The 19,558-nt window shown below is 39.7% G+C and overlaps 1 protein-coding gene across 4 annotated transcripts in view; it reads left to right on the forward strand.

Annotated features, from left to right (window-relative positions):
• Positions 1-478: 478 nt before the first annotated feature.
• myo5aa (myosin VAa) overlaps positions 479-19,558 on the forward strand; it is a 51,681-nt gene continuing 32,601 nt past the window's right edge. For 3 of the 4 annotated variants that reach the window (XM_086070965.1, XM_086070967.1, XM_086070968.1), the window contains exons 1-4: positions 6,631-6,754; positions 13,552-13,662; positions 15,644-15,815; positions 17,443-17,587. In XM_086070965.1, the coding sequence (XP_085927091.1) occupies positions 6,722-6,754; positions 13,552-13,662; positions 15,644-15,815; positions 17,443-17,587 (461 nt within the window). In that variant the 5' untranslated portion in view covers positions 6,631-6,721. Of the gene's footprint in view, positions 727-6,630; positions 6,755-13,551; positions 13,663-15,643; positions 15,816-17,442; positions 17,588-19,558 lie in introns of those variants that run through there. The other variant, XM_086070966.1, reaches the window with a different exon arrangement.

A 19,558-nucleotide genomic window follows, 5' to 3' on the forward strand; every position in this document is an offset into this window, starting at 1 on the left:
AAATCAATGTTATCTTTCAATTATAATGTGAGTCAATCATGGCTCCCAAATATGCGACTGGCCCTACCTATATATAAAAGCATTATTAATGACAGTGAGAGCTACAAATATGAGTTTAAGACTGAAAACCATTTTAATGTTTTTTGAGGTGCGCTTATTTCCGTAGTGTTGTTTTTACTCCTTGTCACAAACTTGCCAACGCCCTGTTGATTGATGTTATAACTGTTTTAAAGTACAATCATACTGTAGGCTACAGTGTTGTTGTTTTTCAACGGATTAATTGTATTTCCATTTTTATAAATTGGGAGAGATGATTTGGGACACGAGTGTTTTCAGGGACTCGGGTGGTCACGGAACAAACGCGCCACTGTCGTTGGCGTTTTTCTGATTTGTAGTTCAACCCGCCACCACCCAGTGTCGCTGTTTCCCCGTGGGACAATCTCCTCCATTGCTTTTTTTTTTGGGGTGAGCTGATTCATTTCATCTATCATACCCAGAATGCAAAGTGAGGTAGCCGACCCTCAGTAGCTTTACTCCGGCTTTCTTTTCAGCTTGACCGTAACCACCGTTTGAGCCACATCAGCGCGCGCACACACCAAACGGCGACTTCGTTCGCCTGATGAGAAGACACGAGTCTCATGCAGCACGGACAGACGGCCGACTTGTAGCCCTGATTGGCGTGAGCTCGTAGCGGCTGTCATGGCAGCGTCGGAGCTGTACACAAAGGTAAGCAAAGACAAGCGAAAGCTAGCTGGACCGGGTTTACGCTGAATGCCGACTCTCCCCAAAACATCTGCCCTTTGCGGCTAAAATGAATGAAAACGTCACCTTAAGGCGAAACCGCGGCGTTTATGTGCGTGCTGATATCGATCGGTTGCTAGGCGAAGGTGCATTAAAGGCATTGCTAATGCAAAGTTAGCAAAACCTTACTTTTTATTTAAATTTGTTAAATCTCAGTTCAACCGCGACATCAGCTTGAATCACGTCCCCACAATGGATGTCACCTTGATTGTTTACCCCGAATATGTCATTCATAGCCGGCCTTGAAGTGGCGTCATGGGCTGGGTGATGCAAAGGCGGTGCCTGCCGCCACCGACTCGCAGGTTTTTTCTACCTTAATGCATAAGTAACTTCCATTAATAGTGTTTACTTCGTCATTGTTGACGTAATCTCGTATAAAGGGAATGTGGTGGTGAGGTTTTCTAAGCAGTGTGTTCTGTGTGGGTACCGACGAGATGATGCTCGAAGCGCTCCATCCGAACACTTGAGCACGCTTCTTGCTGTTGTGGTTGGAGAGCGAGAATAAGGCCTTGACACATTCGAGCGGCTAGACTGTCTTTGCTTGTTTTTATGTGATGAAAAGCAGACCACTTGATGGCGATTTATGTCAATGGATCCCCCCTCCCCCCATTTTTCCTAAATATTTAGTATTTCCAATATTTGTTATTTTCTGTTGCATTCTTGACTGCATTTGTCATTTAAAAAAAAAGTTTTTTAATGTTTTTATATTTTCATCTAATATTTTTGCATTATAGTTTGAATTTCCGCCAAATGTGTATTTTTTGTCATATATAAAAAAGTAAATTTGAATATATATATATATATATATATATATATATATATTCTAATTGACTTTTTTTTTAATACAGTATTTGAGTGTTTTTTCCACTATACTTGTTTCATAATGTTTTTTTTCTTTCTTAATATTTGTTTATTTTCAGTCTAATGTTTTTACCTAATATTCGGGCATATTTCATACAATGTGTTGGTACAGTTTTGTCCAATATTTTTGTAAAAAAAAAAAATCCCAAATTTTTCCTCGAGATTTCTTAATATTGTCTTGATTTTGGAGGGGACTGTTTTACTGATATTTAATCTGTTTAATTTATTCCTAAATTTTTTAATTTTTTGTCCTTATATTTTTAAATTTTCCAATATTGTAATTTTCTTCTTCCTCGCAGCCCCCAATTTTTCCCAATATGTTAGTATTTTTTGGATTTTTTTTGTTGTTGCCTTTTTTCATATTCTTCTCAAGCAGTTTATCCTAATATTCTATAATTCATGTATTGTAGTATTTTTTTGTTGAATTTTTGTGCTAGATTTTGCATTCTAAAAATGTGATATATGTTAATTTGGGTGTACGTGTGTTTGTGTGTACGTGTAGCTGAATGCCCCATCCCCCTGCTTTGACATCTGCCGTCATTGGTTGTGGGAGAGAGGCTGCATTTGTCTTTCAGCAATTTGTGTTTAAAAGCTGCACTGCTGTTTATCACACAATCTCTGAGGTTTAAGTTGTCACATATAAAGGGCGTACAATAAGGTTTTGTCAGCAGTATGGTACTGTATGGGTGCAGCAGTCTGGATACCGGCGAGATGCTGCGATCAAGCGTCGCATCCGGACACTTGAGCATCCTTGTAGTGTTAGCACCCTTGCTGCTGCTTGTTTTTGGCGAGGACTAAGTAGAGAGAGAGAGAGGACCTGACGCCTTATGGAGGAGGCATATTACAGTCAAGCTATGCAAGGTCACTAGTGTCTGTGTTATTTGTGCGTGTTATTTGGGCGCGCGTGTATGTGTGCGCGCGCGTATGTGTTTGGCTTAGTCACCCATCCCCCTGCTTTGACGGCTGTCGTCATGTTTTGCTGCAGAAAACCATACTCGCCATTGGCCAAGAAGTAAATGGGGCGGGATGAGGGGTAGCTCACTTGCATGAGACGGGGGTCGAGCCCTGAAAACGGGCGGTTTTCAGCAACACAAGAAACGGTGTGTGTAAAGTGTGATGTACGGATAATTCTTGATCCCTGATATATTTTTGAAGAAATGCCACAGACATGATGTTAAGACACATTGGGACTGTTTTAAATTGTTAAACAATAGTTCATTTTTCCACCTGATTGGTTATTTTTTGTCCAGTATTTGTGTAGTTTGTTTAATATTTTTGGATTTTGTCCCCATATTTTGCTAATTTATTCTCTAATATTGATTCATATATCTTTTTTAAGAATTTAGTTTTTTGTATGTTTCTTCAAAAATGTTGGATTTTTTGTTTGATATTTGTGTACTTTTTGTGTGTATTTTTTTTCTTAAACTTTTTCATCCTCTTTTGAGCATTTTGGCTTGTGTTGCCACGACCAAATACGCAATGATTAGTTTTTTTGTATTTTGATTGGACATCACTTTGAACAGCTGGAAAAAAACAAACAAACAAACAAACAAAGGAAAGTGTCCTATGATTTATTTATTTTTTATTATTTTTTTCCCTTCTTCTGGAGAGCTCAGTTCATTCGGTAATTTTAGTGTCCTATGATGACATAATCCTGGGGATGCCCCACCCCTAATATGTATAGACCAAATCCTGTTTAGTTTTTTTTGTGTCATTATCAGTTGTCTCTAGTTCTTGCTACGATTTACTATTTAGCTACAGTTACAAATGAATGCAGAATAAAAAAAAATGCATAAGAATACAGCACTTTGTTCCCCTGCTCACCAAATTAACCGCGGCAGCTTGTTCAAGAGTAGCTAAATGGCTGCATTAGCGGGGCTGCAAACACAGCGTTCAGTGTTTGTGGGGATTTTCAATCGCTGTGTGTGTGTCTGATGTCAAACACCGCTCTGTCGTTTACTTTTACCAACACGAGGCGGAATACACTCTGCACATTGTGTGTATGTGTGAGTCTGACTTCTAGAGAGGCTTATTGAGTGTGTTCGACGTGTGGTTAGCATGCACACACTTCACCAGTCTGCTCCAATTTGTGTGCGAGTGTGTTTGATGTGACACCGTGAAGAACACCAGAAGCCGCCTGACACTTCATTAGGCACACCTGCCCAGCCAAGAACTAAGTGATACTGTAGTACAATTATAAAATAACCTTTATTAGTACCACGATGGGGGAAGAAAAAAAAAGGCATATGAAAAGACATCAGCCATCTAATTTATTGATCTAATCCATTGATCAGTTAATATCATGATGTAAAACAATATGTCAGGGATTTACTAAGCATGCTAATGGGAGTGACACAACTCAAAAAATTGAATCTTAACAAGAGCCAAAGCAATAATTCTCAGTATTACTAAAAATACAATCAGAAAAAAAAAGTATTAGAAAAACATGTAAAAAAAAAATAATAATTCTTCAGATAAACAATACACTTTATACAAATATTAACAAACTGTTAGCCTTATGGCTTAACTCATTCACTGCCATTGACGGCTATTGACGTCAAAAATTCATTTGAACTATTTCTATTAGTTTCACATTTCTTTCCACTTTTGTCACCATGAGCGTGTCAACCTAGAATTTTTTTATTGTACAATTAGAACGGATATAACATTTGTGATTAATTGTGAGTTAACTATTGAAGTCATGCGATTAATGACAATAAAAAAATGTAATCATCTGAAGCCCCTAATTTTTTATATTTTCTTTTTTATTAGGGGCATCAGGCGATTTTTTTTTTTAAATTGTAATTAATCACATGACTTCACTAGTTAACTCAAGATTAATCACCAATTTTATATCTGTTCTAAATGTACAATACAATACACAGAAATAGTTCAAATGAATTTTTGACGTCTATAGCCGTCAATGGCAGTGAATGATTAATTGCATAAGACATAAAAAACCCAAAGAGAAAACATGAAAAAAAAAAAAAAACTCAACAAACAAAAATAGTCCAGTTCCCTTGATTCAACCTTTGCAACGATAATTAAAATGTGGAAAAAAACTGATCATCTAAAATGTTCACAATGTTTATTGACACCATATCATCCTGTCGACAGCTGCATAAAAAATGAAATGAGTGAGTTCCTTTTTTCCCCAACAATAATTCTGCACAATCAGCATTTTGTGCAAATGATGCGCGTCTTTCTAGGACGCTGTCAGATGAACAGACTAAAACCGGAAGTGAAAGTCTTAAAAGGTTGTGAAAATGTTGTGAAGAGAAGCAGAGGGAGGATAATCTCACTGAATGAAGAAATGCAGCGCTGCATTAAGATGACTCACAGCTGGAAACTCAGCACACCACCTTTTTTTTTTTTCCTCTCTGTTTTGCTTTTTTTTTGGGGGGGGGGGGTCTATATATGAATAATATTATGTCACCTGAGAATATGGGAGATAAAACCATCGTTATGTGTGATGTAACTATGGTTCTGTAGTAAATTAACCTCCAGTGACAGCTGAAGTTATACCCGTCCCGGGTCATACAGGGGTCACAGGTGACCTTTTTGGTGGGCATACTAAACTGCGCATGGGGGTCTGGGAGTCAGCAGGGATTAAATAGAACTGATGCCTCACAGGCATAATCTTCCACTAAAAGTTTGCTTGTTCTCACCAAAAATTCGTTTTTTCTTTCTTGATGAGTTTTTAAAATCTACAAATATGAGGAAATTAAAAAAACAGGGAGAATAATTAGTGGAAAATATTTGGATAAAGATCGCAAAAATGGAATTGTTTGGTGATGGGAGATTCCCAGCACCTGTAGTTCTTCAGGACAAGAAACAATCTATAGTTGCTGCAGTGCCAAAGGAAATCGAAGGGACCTTTGAAGAAGTTTGAGGGATGAGTCACGATGAGTCATGTTTTCCACGGTAATAAACACTGATTTCACTTTTAAATACAATCGCAGTCGCTCAGTCAATTGAACTTTTCTGTATAAACCTCGTGCCGGTTGACACCTTGAGGGTGTTACTGTCAGTGTAGCGCAAAAGGTCGAAGCTGCAGCAGTATTTGGAGTATAAAGAACAGCTTTATTCTCAAATTGAAGATGATTTTTTTAAATCCGTGTTTTTGACTGCTGATGTGGTTGCTTGTCAGACAGTCCATTTATTTTGTATAGGGTGTGTCCTAATTATCGTCCTTAGTTACTGGAGTAAGAGGGTGCTAAAACTGCGCAAATGGAAATCAACCCTTACGTTTTTAACAGATGTGCTGCTTTTCATATCGTGACATGACGACGACAATATTGTAGCAGTACTGATATTGCAAATTCGTAATATCACGATATTGCCGTTATCATTATATACCTAGCATTCACCGCTCAGTGAGATACCAGCTTTATCTGCCTTCAGATTCGTAAAAAGCCCAATGGCGATATTTGGCATTTTGACAAATATCGGCACCAATAATCGGCCCGGCCGATAATCACCTCACCTATGGACAATTTTGAGCACTCAGTCAACCTAACGTGCATGTTTTTGGAATGTAGAAGGAAGCCAGAGTATCATCAGAAAATGGGGCGAATGACCTGAGCAAAGAAAACTCAGTTGAGCATTTGCACCGTCATGCCCTATCCTATATGTTGACCCGCCACAACAAGGACGTATATCTGAGGTCAACTGCATGTCAGTCATTTTATTGCATGTTGGTATCTCAAAAAAGTATGATGTCACAGAAATCAGCCATTGTCAATCCAATGCTGGGGAAGCAGGCTCAGTCTACATCTTGTCTGTAGGCGGCGGCGGCGATGGTGGGTTTGTGGGAAAGCCTTGTTTTCTCCCTCGCCGGAGACTCATGTGATCCAGGAAGGAGGACGGAAAGCGTGACGGACAGCCGGGAGCACCACTCAAGCGCGTCACAGGACCAGAAAGTCTTCCGGAGCGTCTGCCTCGTCTGCTCGTGTTTGCCGATACTATGGGGAGCTTCCGTCCCGTAATGTGTTCGTGAGTTGGATTTGACTGGTTGGAGGCACCCAGAGAAGCATGAGGTAGAAGCTTGCCCGACAACATGAACCGGGAACTAGAGTATATGTACGTCGATGTAAGTTTTTGCCTAATATTTTAACAAATGAGATTGAGCAGTCAACATAATGATCATGAAGAAACTTTTCTTCTTATTCTTATTCTTATTATTATTGTCAGTGTTGTGCTTCTTGACTGCCCTCATGGGGACACACCCTTAGTTTGGTGCAAAAAGTTTATTGGTCTTATGTACATTTTACATCATCTTTTGTAGCCTTATTATCCACTTGTAAATGTTTGCATTTTGAGTGATATTTGCATCCAGGCGCTCAGATACTTATTTGAGCTTGTGTCACCCATTGAAACTTGTGTTCTGGTGGTCACATACTTATCGATAGTGAATGCCTGTTTATGGATTTGAAGCAATGCTGACAAGCTTTGTCATGATAAATGGGGGTTTCCTTGTTGATAAAATCCTCATAGATTTGGTCAGTAATGGGAGAGAGATGCCGTAGCAAGACGTTAGCACGGTCATCGCTGATCCACTTAATGCGATTAGACCATGCGCAGCGTCTTAACCCAAGATTCAGAGTATCTTGTTATCACGTTCAGCTGCACCTTTGGGTGGTAGCGGACTTCCCTGATACCGCTCTCTGGACGCTAATGCGCAGGGTTCCGGCCTCATGGCGTCATGCCGAGCAGAAAAACAGCAGCTTCTCACATGAGTGGCATCATGTGACGACGCCCCAGCAGTTAGCCACTCTGTTGGCTTGGCTTTTACTTTGAATATGTGCACTGAATGCATTTCACATTCCGTTCTGGATGCTGGTCAAATCGTGGGAATAGCTTCATGTTATTGAGTCATGTAGTTTAGAATGGGGATACTTTTTAATTGGACAGCGATTATGTTTTTTTTTTATAGTATTGCGGAATTTGCGGCAAAGCCTTCTTTCACACAGAGGGCCTGCAAAAATAGCTGCTCTAAAGATAGCATGTTTTAATTACATTCCACTGTCGAAACACTGTACCACTCCAGTCCTGTAGGGGGCGGCCATGCAATTCTCAAGCGACTCAACTAAACCCTAAAAACAAAGTAAACTCTTTTCACTGCGATGCCATTCGCGAGAACTTGGCCCTGATGCAAGTTGACCCTAACACAGAAAAACACATCAAGTGAATTATCATTATGTAGCTTTGCCCAGATCTGTACCGATATTAAATGAGTGTAAATCTATTTACCAACCAATAAATGGTGATCAAACCCATGCCCTGATAAGATGATTAATGAGGTAATCAACTGTGCACGGGTGCAGAGGAGTCACAGCGGGTCAGCCTGATGAAGAGTGAAAGGCTCAGTGATCAGCATTAGCAAGGTGAAGTCCTTTAATCTGCCAATTGACTTTGCACAGATTTGTCAACACTTAGGTTTAATGCCACGCCCAAAAAGATTCAACCCTTCCTTTATGCACAGTCACCGCTCTTCTGATGCATGTGACTTCCGAACCTCAGTCTGGAATGAGGACATTTTTAGACTTTGCATTGCGACAACAGCAAAATTCACATCGGCATGATCCAACTTCAGCGAGTTTCACGGGAGTGCCCGGGGAAGACGTTCAGGGCAGCTTCGGAAACTCAGCCGTCCGAACTTGAGATCTTCGAGGTGATTTGATGAGCTTTTTTTAACAGCGCTTTAATTGGAATGTCTCTTCTTTCACATTGAGAAATTCATATATACTCGCTAGCCGTGCTCCAAAAGCTGTGCAACTGTACGACGTCAGCCTGGCAAGATTTCTCGTTAACTTTAATTTTAACCACTAGAAAGGGGCAAAATAGGAGGTACTCTGGCTTCCTCTTTCCAGAAACATGCATCTTTGGTTAGTTGAAGACTCCAAAGGTGTGAATGTGAATTATTATTGTTTGTCAAAGAGAAACTCGGAATGGCTCTAGCTGACCTGTGACCCTATTGAGGACAAGGATGGACAAATGAATATCTTGGCAAAGCTTTGGTCCACCAAAATGAAGTGATGGTAATGATATATTGTTCCCTTCTCAAGCAATCCGGTTTTCGTCTGTGTTGTGGGACAAAAGGCAAAAGTTTCTGCTGAAATATTGTTTACACACAGAGGAGAAAGTAATGGTAATTAAAAGGTGGTCTGGTTGGGTGAAATAAGATTAGTCCATTTTAAAGCCTTTTGATAGCCTAATCAGCTCCTGATCCTTCGCCGCAGTTAAACCAGGATTAGCGTCATGCTATCCTCCATATTGCCTTGGAAGGCGTAGCATGGATGCAAGGTAAACGGTCTTGGTTGTTGATACTCCGTAGAATTGAATGAACAACGAACATGTGTTAAGGTGAGTTCAATGCGGTGTGAGTCTCAGTACGCCCATGACTTGTGATGTCACGAATGCATGCCGCCCGATTACACACCAGCCACGTTGGCCTCGCGCTTCTCTTTTGTCAACCTTCACCTCGTCTAATTCCGACTGGATTGCGTGATGTCATAGTGTGTTCATATGCCGCATACTTCAGTGATGCCTTTGACGCCTCATCCGAAACGGAAAGGATCTCGTCACGTGCTAACGAGTGTAGCAATGATGCCTCCACGAGGTGCGATGTTGCTCAAAACCTGCCGCTGCTATTTTTAGCCCCCCCACCCATTCCATTTATCCTTCCTCCCCAGCCCAACCCCTTTTGGTTGCTAGGCTGGCTGCTGTGGTGCTCCCTTCGGGGAAACGAGAAAATGAAGCAAAAAAAAAAAAAAAAATGTAGCAGGGACCAAAGAAACACTAAGGATGCTTTGTTTGCTCTCAGTGATGACACTGGCAATCGATGGCTTACAATAATAATCGGATCTTTTTAAATGTCACCTCTACAAGCTCACTATTAAAGCCTAAAGCTAAAGTATTCACCAAGTTTTACCGTTCAGTTCGCCATGGTAACGTTTGGAACAGTAAACGCTTGGCTCTTTTTTTTCTTCTATTTTCTTTTTACCTCTTGATGTTTGCTTGACCAAAATGTGCCTTTTGTGTTCCTCCCCTTTCCTATTTTATCGTTGCATAGTAGTTGTCATGGTTGCTTTTGTACTTTAACAGTGCATACCCAATTAAACAGAACTGAGGTTCTTGGTGAGGCCGTAACAGACTCCCAGTTAAAAACACGACTACATGGATTGTGCCGGCTTTCCACATTCCCAAAACACGCTTAGGTTCATTGTCAATTGTCTGTAGGTGTGAATATGAGTGTGGGTGCTTGTTTGCCATGTGTGGCCATCGCAGGTTGTTGTAACACGCCTCTCGCCCGTATTCAGCTGGGGAGGTTGTAGCTCAGGCACTATAGATAGAAGATGGATGGATAGATGGACGTTATTGCCATGTGAATAAGCAAGAAGCGATCCGACATTTAGTCCTGTTAATGCCTGACCAAGTATGTATTTGTCATGTGACAGGTATGTAGCGTCCTACTACGAAAACCAGTCACGCAGATGACAGTCAGCAAGGCGGCATGACCATGATGTCATGATTCCCTTGACTGGTAACGAAGCAGCATTTCCAAATTAAAAGTCTCCGTCTCGTTGTGCGCCGGCACAATAAGACCTCTTCTTCCCTCCAGCGCGGGATCGTAGTTTGAGTAACTGAACCGAAGACGCAACAAAATCAGCCTTCAAATGTCCGGCATCGCGGCGTGTTCATTCTTCGACTCTACTGCGAGCAAATGAGGCTGAGCGGAGGGAAAATCCTCTTGTGTGCGGATTATCACACGCAATGGTTTTTGGGGATTTAAATCCTGACTTGTGGATACACGTCTCACAGAAATATTTGGACAGTGGCGGCCTGCTTTGCTATGATAGCCCTTTGTAAAATCCAGTACAGTTTAAAAAAAAAAAGAAGGTTTTTTTGGGGGGGGGGGGGGGTTGATGAAAACCTGAAAAGCTGTGATGTGCTAGCCTAACCACTTGTTCATTGCGCTGCCCTATTTGATTCACTTACCTCATTTGATCCCAAAAACGTATAAATACATTCTGTTATGTATTTATACGTTGTTGTTTTTTTAAGTGTTTTTTTTGTGCTAGAGCATACAGAAGGCTTTGATGCAGTCTCCGAACTGCAAAGAACGGGTGAAGAAATGGTAGTAATTACAAACACGGCCAGCAGGTGGCAGCAGAGTAAAAGAGATCAACCAGGGCCAAGCTCATTTGCAGTTCTAAAGAACAGATTTGTGAATAATGATGAAACTTAGCTATATTTTAATGCTAGTTGCTGCAAAACGGAAAAAAATTGAAATGTTTTTTTTTCCTGATCAAAGAGACTCAAATCTTTCTTTTGGTAGGTTCCATGTTTTTTATAGCGATAGAACACAATATTCTGTGGGCCTTGCAAAATCAGTCAAAATCCAGTAAAACAACCAGGAGCGAAGGGGGTTGCTTCAGTGAAAATGGCTGGGAGTGACATCATGAGTATTGAATGATGCTCGAATTCTTTACCTCTTCTTTAATGCTGCCACTGGAAATGAAGTGTATGTACATGTATAAAACGGCTATAACTTCAAATGGCATATTTGTGTGAAACCTCATAATAATCATGAAAGTCTACACTTTTTTTTTTTGCCCTATTTAAAATCTATTGTCAATGCAAAGTACGTTCTCACCTATTTTTTTTTTACTTTTGACATCGTGCATAATAACAACAATGGCAGCTGCAATTCTAATATCCGTAGTGACACAACTCAATTTCATATTTTCAAGGCAACATGAGATTAAAAGTCAACTAATCAAATGATCCCACACCGTTCTAAAACCAGATTAAATGGATACAACTTGCTAGAATTTGTTCCGCTAAACCTCTTTAACGTCCTCATTCCTTTTCGCCTCGCTTATGTAATGTCGAATGCCACACACATCCACAAAGTTGTTAAGGTCACCATGTGGCGCTGGTGGCGGTGGTTCACTGGCCTTTTATCATTACAAGGAAGACCTCTATGAATGAGTGTGCGTGCGTGCGTGTGTGCGTGCGCGCGATTTCGTGTGCAATTCACATTTTACCGCCATGTGACCGGCAGCATTCATTGCTGTTTTTCTACGCTCTGTGATCAGCTGATTACATCCAGTCTTGACTTCATGAGAACTTTTTTTTTTTTATAGTCAAGTGTGTGTGCTTCTGTCTTGTGTGTGTTTGGTAAAGAGAGAGACAATTGTGCGGCGGGCACACAATCCACAAGTGCTCAATCTGGCTTGCCGTTTGCTTTGGCTGTGTGTTCCCACAAATGTCTGACTGTTCCATTTGGGCAAAACAACATTTCCTATAGCGATCACTTATGTTTGGAAATAGTAACTGTAGGACTGTAATCCTATTTCTGCATATGTCTGCCTAAAGTTTTATTTGATCTATTTTTCTTTTTTCGCTTCAGGCCTTAGTGGGTGCGTGGGATGTTTGTTTTGTTGTTGTTGTTGTTGTTACTTGTTTGTTTAATTTCTTTACTGTGCCTGTTGTTTGAACTCTAGACTGAAAGTCTATAACTAAAGTACTAATACAACTAATAATTAGGGATTGCCAAGTACTGATACCAGAATTGGTATGGGGCCGATACCCGGCTTTATTTTAAGGTATCGGTACTCGCAACTCTGTGGCTGTTTACATTTATGAGTTGAGAAAAATTGTCTTTATTTAAAATTACCTGTCATAATTTTTTATTGTATTTTTTTAATGGAGGCTGGGGGAGGATTTTATGTATCAAAAAGAACTCGTAGTATCGATACTCATTATCAATATCGGTGACTACTCAAGAGTTGAGTACTTAGTTACTAAATGTGGTATCAAACATGCCTACTACTAATAATAGCTTGCATTTCGGGAAAAATTACACAAAATACACTAACATGTGGTATTCTTTGAACTTTTTCTGTGAACTACCCAAGTTAAAAACATTGCAAGACCAATTCTTGCTTCCGCAATGTACACTTACACCACCCTGGTTTTAATAGGAATGAAGGGAGCCGCTTCGATTGGCCGGGAGTCGGCTGTATTCCATCCCACAAAGGCGCAAAACGCCCTGTTCTCTCTACGCTAGCCAAGCAAAATACCAAAAGAGAAAAAAATATATCACTAGTGACAACTTGCATATTATGAGATTTAACTACAGTAATTTCTGGACTATAAGGCGCACGTGACTATAAGCTGCGGGTGTTTTAATGTTACCGCACCGGGTTTCCCGCTACTTTCTTTTCCATAATGAGGGTGCAAATTGTCTCGCTCTCGTTCTGCATCTCCTACTGTTTTTGGGCTCACTTGGTTTGTTTTGCTCTGTCTGGCGCTCTTGCGCTCCCTTTTATAGTGCGCCCCCTTGTGATCTGATGGATAAGCCGCACCTTTGTATTAGCCGCAGGGTCAAATGCACGTGAAAAAAGTAGCGGCTTGTTGTCCAGAAATCACTGTAGTCACGAAAGAAGCCAACGCAGCAGTCTACGTTTTCCCTCAGTGCTTTTTGGCAAACAACGCATCGGGAATTCAATCCATTGCAAGATAATAATAAGTTCCCTCTGGGCATGTGATGACAAGCATTCCCACTCTATCTTGTTACATGCTATTAAATACCATGCTCATTGCAGATAGTATCGCAAAGGGTGCTGTCACTTGTTTTGGTGTCTTTTCTTTTTGTGGACTGATGATCCTGGTTAAGAAAAGGTGGATGAAATGAAGCTGTCTTCGTTCCCAAGGCGTAACAGGCAAGCCTATGGGGGGCGGTTTTTAATCAATTTGTCATAATATGTCCCCTCTAATTTTAGGAACATGTGACATCACAGTGTTTTAACTGTGGTCTCAGTGTGTGTAAAGACATCATCCCTCTTGACGTCTTTTTTTTCCTGTCCATGTCCTTCACAGTGTGCTCGGGTGTGGATCCCCGACAACGAGGACGTGTGGAAGTCGGCCGAGCTCGTTAAGGACTATAAAAATGGCGACGCCTCCCTGCAGCTCATGCTGGAGGATGGAACGGTGAGTAGTGCTTCTTCTCCCCCATACCACTCTTCAGCTCTTTTGTTCATCTTCACACCTCTCGTAAGACACGTCAGATTCTCATTAGCGTTCTTGGTTTTGTTATTAGCCGGCAAAACAAAATGAGGTTTACCAAGAGAGAGAGCGATTGAAATATACAGCTGCAAATTTCATTTGACTATCTTTGGAAATCAGAGCTGCTGATGGTGGTGAGCAAGCGATCTGTGACGTTCTTTTCCAGTACAAATGCAGTTGAATGCCGCTCACGTCCTATTTTAAAGCAATTCTTATTGATAGTATCTATCGCTCCATCCAACTTTATGTCGATTGTCCATATAGTGTAGTGTCGTCTTGATGGTTTCTATAATTGTGCCGTGATGTGATAGCTGTGTTACCAAGATACCAAACGCAAGTCTGGCTGGAATTTTCTGCTCTAAAATATTTCAAAATCCAAAACGAATCACCATTCGAGGTTCCACTGTAAACTGCATTTATTTATTTTTTTTGTTCTAAGGTTTGCAGCATCTCTGTGTTGTAATTAGGCATTCGCTGTCACGGCAAACTGTATTTAGCAGGACTTACGAAAAGCTTAACGAGGCGGGTTTCCTGTGGCGCGGCTGGACGAGCATCTGACGGCGGTGTGTGTTTCATTGAATTTGTCCAAAAGTAATGTTTGAAGCGTGCCAGTCAAAAAAGCAATTTGCAGCAGTGCCACTGTCAACCTAATTGTAAACAACAACATAGTTGAGCAGGGTGCTTTCACAAAGTCATGAGGAGTACATCCCATGACATATTTCTGATGAGATACACTTGTGTGTGTGCGTGCGAAATGCATTTGAAATACATTCAGTGGGCGGTGACGCTTTATTGATTATTTCAACGACAGCCGCCCGCAATTCCAGACAGACATGTTGATTTAGCCCCGAGCTATCCCTTCCAGCAAATCCTCCCAACGGATTTTAACTATTACTCCAATGGATGCGGTATTTGAGGAAAACTATTGAAAATGTTTCTCCCAACGAAGGAACGGGTGAGTACATGATGGATACTTTTAGAGCTCAGTTTATAAAATAATGAAAAATTAAGAAACAGAGGACAGGACAAGCGGTTCAGATATTGGATGGAGTACTACCACATGATGTCATATTTTAACTAGACAATGAGCTTAGTCTATATCAGCATATCAAAGATGCCCTAGCCTCTTGTAGAAGTTGAGATCATCTTATTGGAATGCGATTGGAATGTGAAACAAGTTACTTTTATACAACATGCACATACTACATTTCTATTACAAAAAAAAATTAACACTTCAATTCCTTTTTGCTTGGTAGTTCTCAAAAATATTAAACCTCGCTCCACTGTGCATATTATTAATTTTGTATTATTATTTATTTATTTTTTATTATAAACACATTTTAAAGAAGTTCCCTGATGTCTCAAATTGTTTCTGACTGTTTTTGGTCAAAATACACAAAGGATAAACAATTTAAATTTATATTTTTAAGTACGTAACATCAATTTCTAACACTCTAATGGAAGTTAAGTGTTTTTTCTGTTACGGTGGCTCTATCTTCTCCCTACTCTCTCGCCCCCTGTTCTACCGGGCCAATAAGCTTTCATTACCATAGCGACTGGCGTGGAGCTATGGTACGCGAGTAGGAGATTTCCCCAAATGGCCCAGAGTCCAAACACACATTTTTTATCAACTGCTGATCCCAGTGGTTGCTAACTTTTGTTGCTAACCAAAATTCTGTTGATAAACATTCAATTTAGGTTTTCCGCGGAAAGTGGGGCCCAAAAACAAAAAAGTATTAAAGTATTGGAAAATTTGGAATAAAAAATCTGTGAATATGCCAATCCGCCGAACCACGGGTAAGCGGGAGTCGACCGTACAATACAATAGCTGAGTGGAAACAGTCCCTTTCTAATATGTGTACTTGAGAGCCTGGTAATGACAAATCTCTTGATTTCCCTCACTCAGAATTTTGAGCACAAGCTTGACCCTAAGACCAAGAACCTGCCGTACCTGCGAAACCCTGACATCCTGGTGGGCGAGAATGACCTTACGGCGCTCAGCTACCTCCATGAGCCGGCGGTGCTGCACAATCTTAAAGTCCGCTTCATTGACTCCAAGCTCATCTACACTTACTGCGGTAGGAGGGCACTCTATGTGTTGTATGTTCTTGTTGTGAAAAGCCATTAATTGTATGTGAATGTGAATGTGAATCATAACATTGCAATAGTTTATTATTGAACTCAGAACATAACTTTTTATCAGTGCCAGCTAACCAAATGTCACAGTTCACTACGGGCAAGTTTTTTTTTTTCTTTTTTTTCTAGAGAGCTCAGTATTGTTCATTCGGTAATTTTACCGATTTGACATGTCATCATCATTGCTCTCCTTTTTTTTAAATTTTATTATTTTGTATGTGGGTGAGTTTTGATGATAATGTATCCCAGGTCTGTCATCAACTTGATACAATCAAATGCATCACCCGAAATGGACACCTCCTTGTCCACTTAATTACCTCACTTCATAGATTTTAGGGACACGAAACACACTCCCTGTTCAACTGCTGATCCTCGTGGTTGCTGACTCTGTTGCTAACCAAAACATCAGCACCCACTCTTAGTGTAGCATATTACCGCGTGTTACCTGCACGGTATTAAAATTATCTCACAACTTTCAGTAATTTTATTTGATATATTTTGTAATTTAGAAAAATCAATCTATAATTTTTTTTAAATTATGATTAATCCTATGGTATCCACAGCTAATTTTTGATTAATCAATAATTAATTGGGACATTTTTATATATTATATGTATATTCTTAATGTAAAATAAAAATATATTTTTCATGTTTTTAATGCCATTATCAACATATTAGTGGACAAATATTCTCGGTACTGTATCGATTCAAATGTGACGTATCCCTAGTAGGCCATTGGTCCAGTCTGTAGTTGGGTACATAATCACCCCCATTCACCTTAAGAGGGAATGTGGTTTACAGTCTCTCAAACAGTTGGATGATGCTTGGAAGAAAATACATCGTGGGTCTACCATCATGCCTTTCAAGTGTCCCAGAGAAGAAACACTTCATTTCTATTCTCTTTTCTCCCCTTTCTGCAACTATAGCTTTTGTTCTAGTATTGCAGAACAATCACTCTAAAGTGTGGAAAATGTTATAAAATGTAACTCATTTGCTCCCAAAAACTTATAAATACATTCTTAAATGTTTTAGGTGTCCCAAAGACTTATTTATACGTTCGTTTTTTTATGATCGAGCATACAGAAGGTTTTGATGCAGTCTCAACTGCAGAGAACGGTTGAAGAAATTGTAGTTATGACAAAAACGGCCAGCAGAGCAAAAGAGATCAACCAGAGCCATGTTGAAAAAAGTTCATTTACCCACAGTTCTAAACAGATTTGTGAATAATGATGACACTTAGCTATATTCTAATGCTAATTGCTGCAAAACTGAAACAGATAGAAATATACTTTCTTTCTTTTTTCCGATGAAAGAAGAGACTCTAATCTTTTTTTTTAGTAGGTTCTATGTTTTTATAGTAATAGAACACAATATTCTGTGGGCCTTGCATAATCAGTCAATATCCAGTAAAACAGCCGAGAGCGAAGGGGGTTGCTTCAGTGAAAATGACTGGGAGTGAATGAGTTAATGTTATATGGAAGTTTTCTTGAAACTTTTCATAAATGTACTAGACATTTTCCACCACTTTGCAACCCTAATCATATGTTTGGTGTTCGCTGTGTGTCGCAGGGATTGTCTTGGTGGCCATCAACCCGTATGAGACGCTGCCCATTTACGGGACAGACATCATCAATGCGTACAGTGGTCAGAACATGGGAGACATGGACCCACATATCTTCGCTGTCGCAGAGGAAGCTTACAAACAGATGGCAAGGTTTGTATGATCCTGTACTTGATTGTAGCTTCAAGTTGTTGCTCTTCGGAGTTTGTAGGTCATATCTAAGCCGGAAATAGACTCACGGTGGTGTCACTTTTTGCTCTTTATATCACTTGCTATATGGAGTTGGTCCCTGATCCAAACTGAGTGTTACCCCACTCAGCATTTGATCTGTTACAGACACATTTAGAGACAAATTTTGAATGATTTGACTGATGGGCGTTCATATTTTTATGCTCCAGAATAAATACTTGACCGTACAATGACAACTGTTGACTTCTACAGCATATTGCTTAAGAGACATTTCCAAATGAGAGTGCAGCAAGTGTGTTGCAGAGCCTTCCAACAGCATTTTAAGGTCGAGTCAAGAAACATTCCCGCACCCAAAGGGCAGCATGAGCGAGAGTTCATGAAAGAGGGCATTCTAAGGAATATCCTGTCCTCAGGGAGAGGGAGGGTTCAATGGGTAGCCTGAGATGGAAAATGTCAAGCGTCTCAGAGCCTGCCCAGTTTCTTCTACAATGACGTCCCTGATACCAAAGCACAAAAAAGAGCTTAGAAGAGAAATGCAGCTGACACTTCACTCCATGTGACACACAACCAGTACACGATACAGTACAACTAATCAGCAGATGAAACTATGAAAATGTCATATCACGGTTATTGGAATTCTCACAATATTATTCAAATAGATCTCAGATCTGGGGGAAAAATCAGACGTGCTTTGAATACAATAAATATAAAGTCAGGATCACTATATACTTATTAACATTAAGGATTGTGAACGGCATGCTAGACCCCACAAAATTCTATTGAAAATAGCTGAGGTGATAGTGATGTATTCAAAAGTCGTGGGACTGAAAAACATTTACAGTGTTCCCTCACTATAACACGGTTCGCTTTTGGCGGCCTCGCTGTTTAGCGGGTTTGTGTTTTTTTGGGCGCAATTTTGCATGTAGGGCTGCTCGATGATGGGGAAAAAAGAATAATCGAGATTTTTTGGGTGATAATGAAATTATTAAAATGATTATTTTTTGTTACAAAATGAGAAAATTATTAAACATTTAAAATTATTAAGACAAATAAAAAAAATTGAAACACTATAATTATGTAAGATTTATTAAATTAGTCATTTTAAAATATAAAAGGTGCAGATATATAAATTTAAACAACTCAAAATTTGTATTAATAATCTCTTATTTTTGTTAACGATTATGCCGATTTTGTAATTGTGGAGCGTAATAATTTAAATTGTAATTGAATTTCGATTAATTGCACAGCCCTTTTTGCATGCATTTTTTACAGTAATGTACCTATTTTATACATTTATGAAAGTTTGAACATAAGAATGTTTAAGCAAGAGAGAAATGGGAGAAAATATAAATGCCTCGATGAAAACAAAAAGCTAACTACTTCGCGGATTTCATTTATTGCAGGTATTTTTTGGAACCTAACCCCAAGCAGAAAACGAGTGAACGCTAATTAAATTAAGTGTTTATTGTAGTGTTCTCAGTTTAATCAAATGAAAATATTTCAAGATATACAATGTTTTGCAATACAATTAGATTTTGTCTAATGTTTGTTTTCTATCAGGCTACTAGACACTTAAACAGGTTACTTACTGACATTTTTAAGTGCAATAATACTGTAATCTCTTCGATCCCAACTGACTTCGGGCGAAAGGCGGACTACATTCTGGACGCTGACGTCACCAACCAATTATAGGGCAGATAAAGAGACCGAAAACACTCATATTGACACTGCCAATGAGTGGTAATTGACCCCAGCGAGTGTACCACTTTACCATGGAGTAACTATAGGATATATTATTATTTAATACGAATTTAGTCGGCAGTATCTATTCTCCAATGTTTAAAATTCAAGTTAACTATATTCAAGCTTTGAAAGAACATCCCCCTCTCACTCAACCTTAAAGCGACCCCGCAAACGGCACTTTACCTTAAATCG

Source organism: Leptonotus elevatus, chromosome 3 (assembly GCF_054856555.1).
Source record: "Leptonotus elevatus isolate MCC_2025b chromosome 3, RoL_Lele_1.0, whole genome shotgun sequence".
NCBI lineage: Eukaryota > Metazoa > Chordata > Actinopteri > Syngnathiformes > Syngnathidae > Leptonotus > Leptonotus elevatus.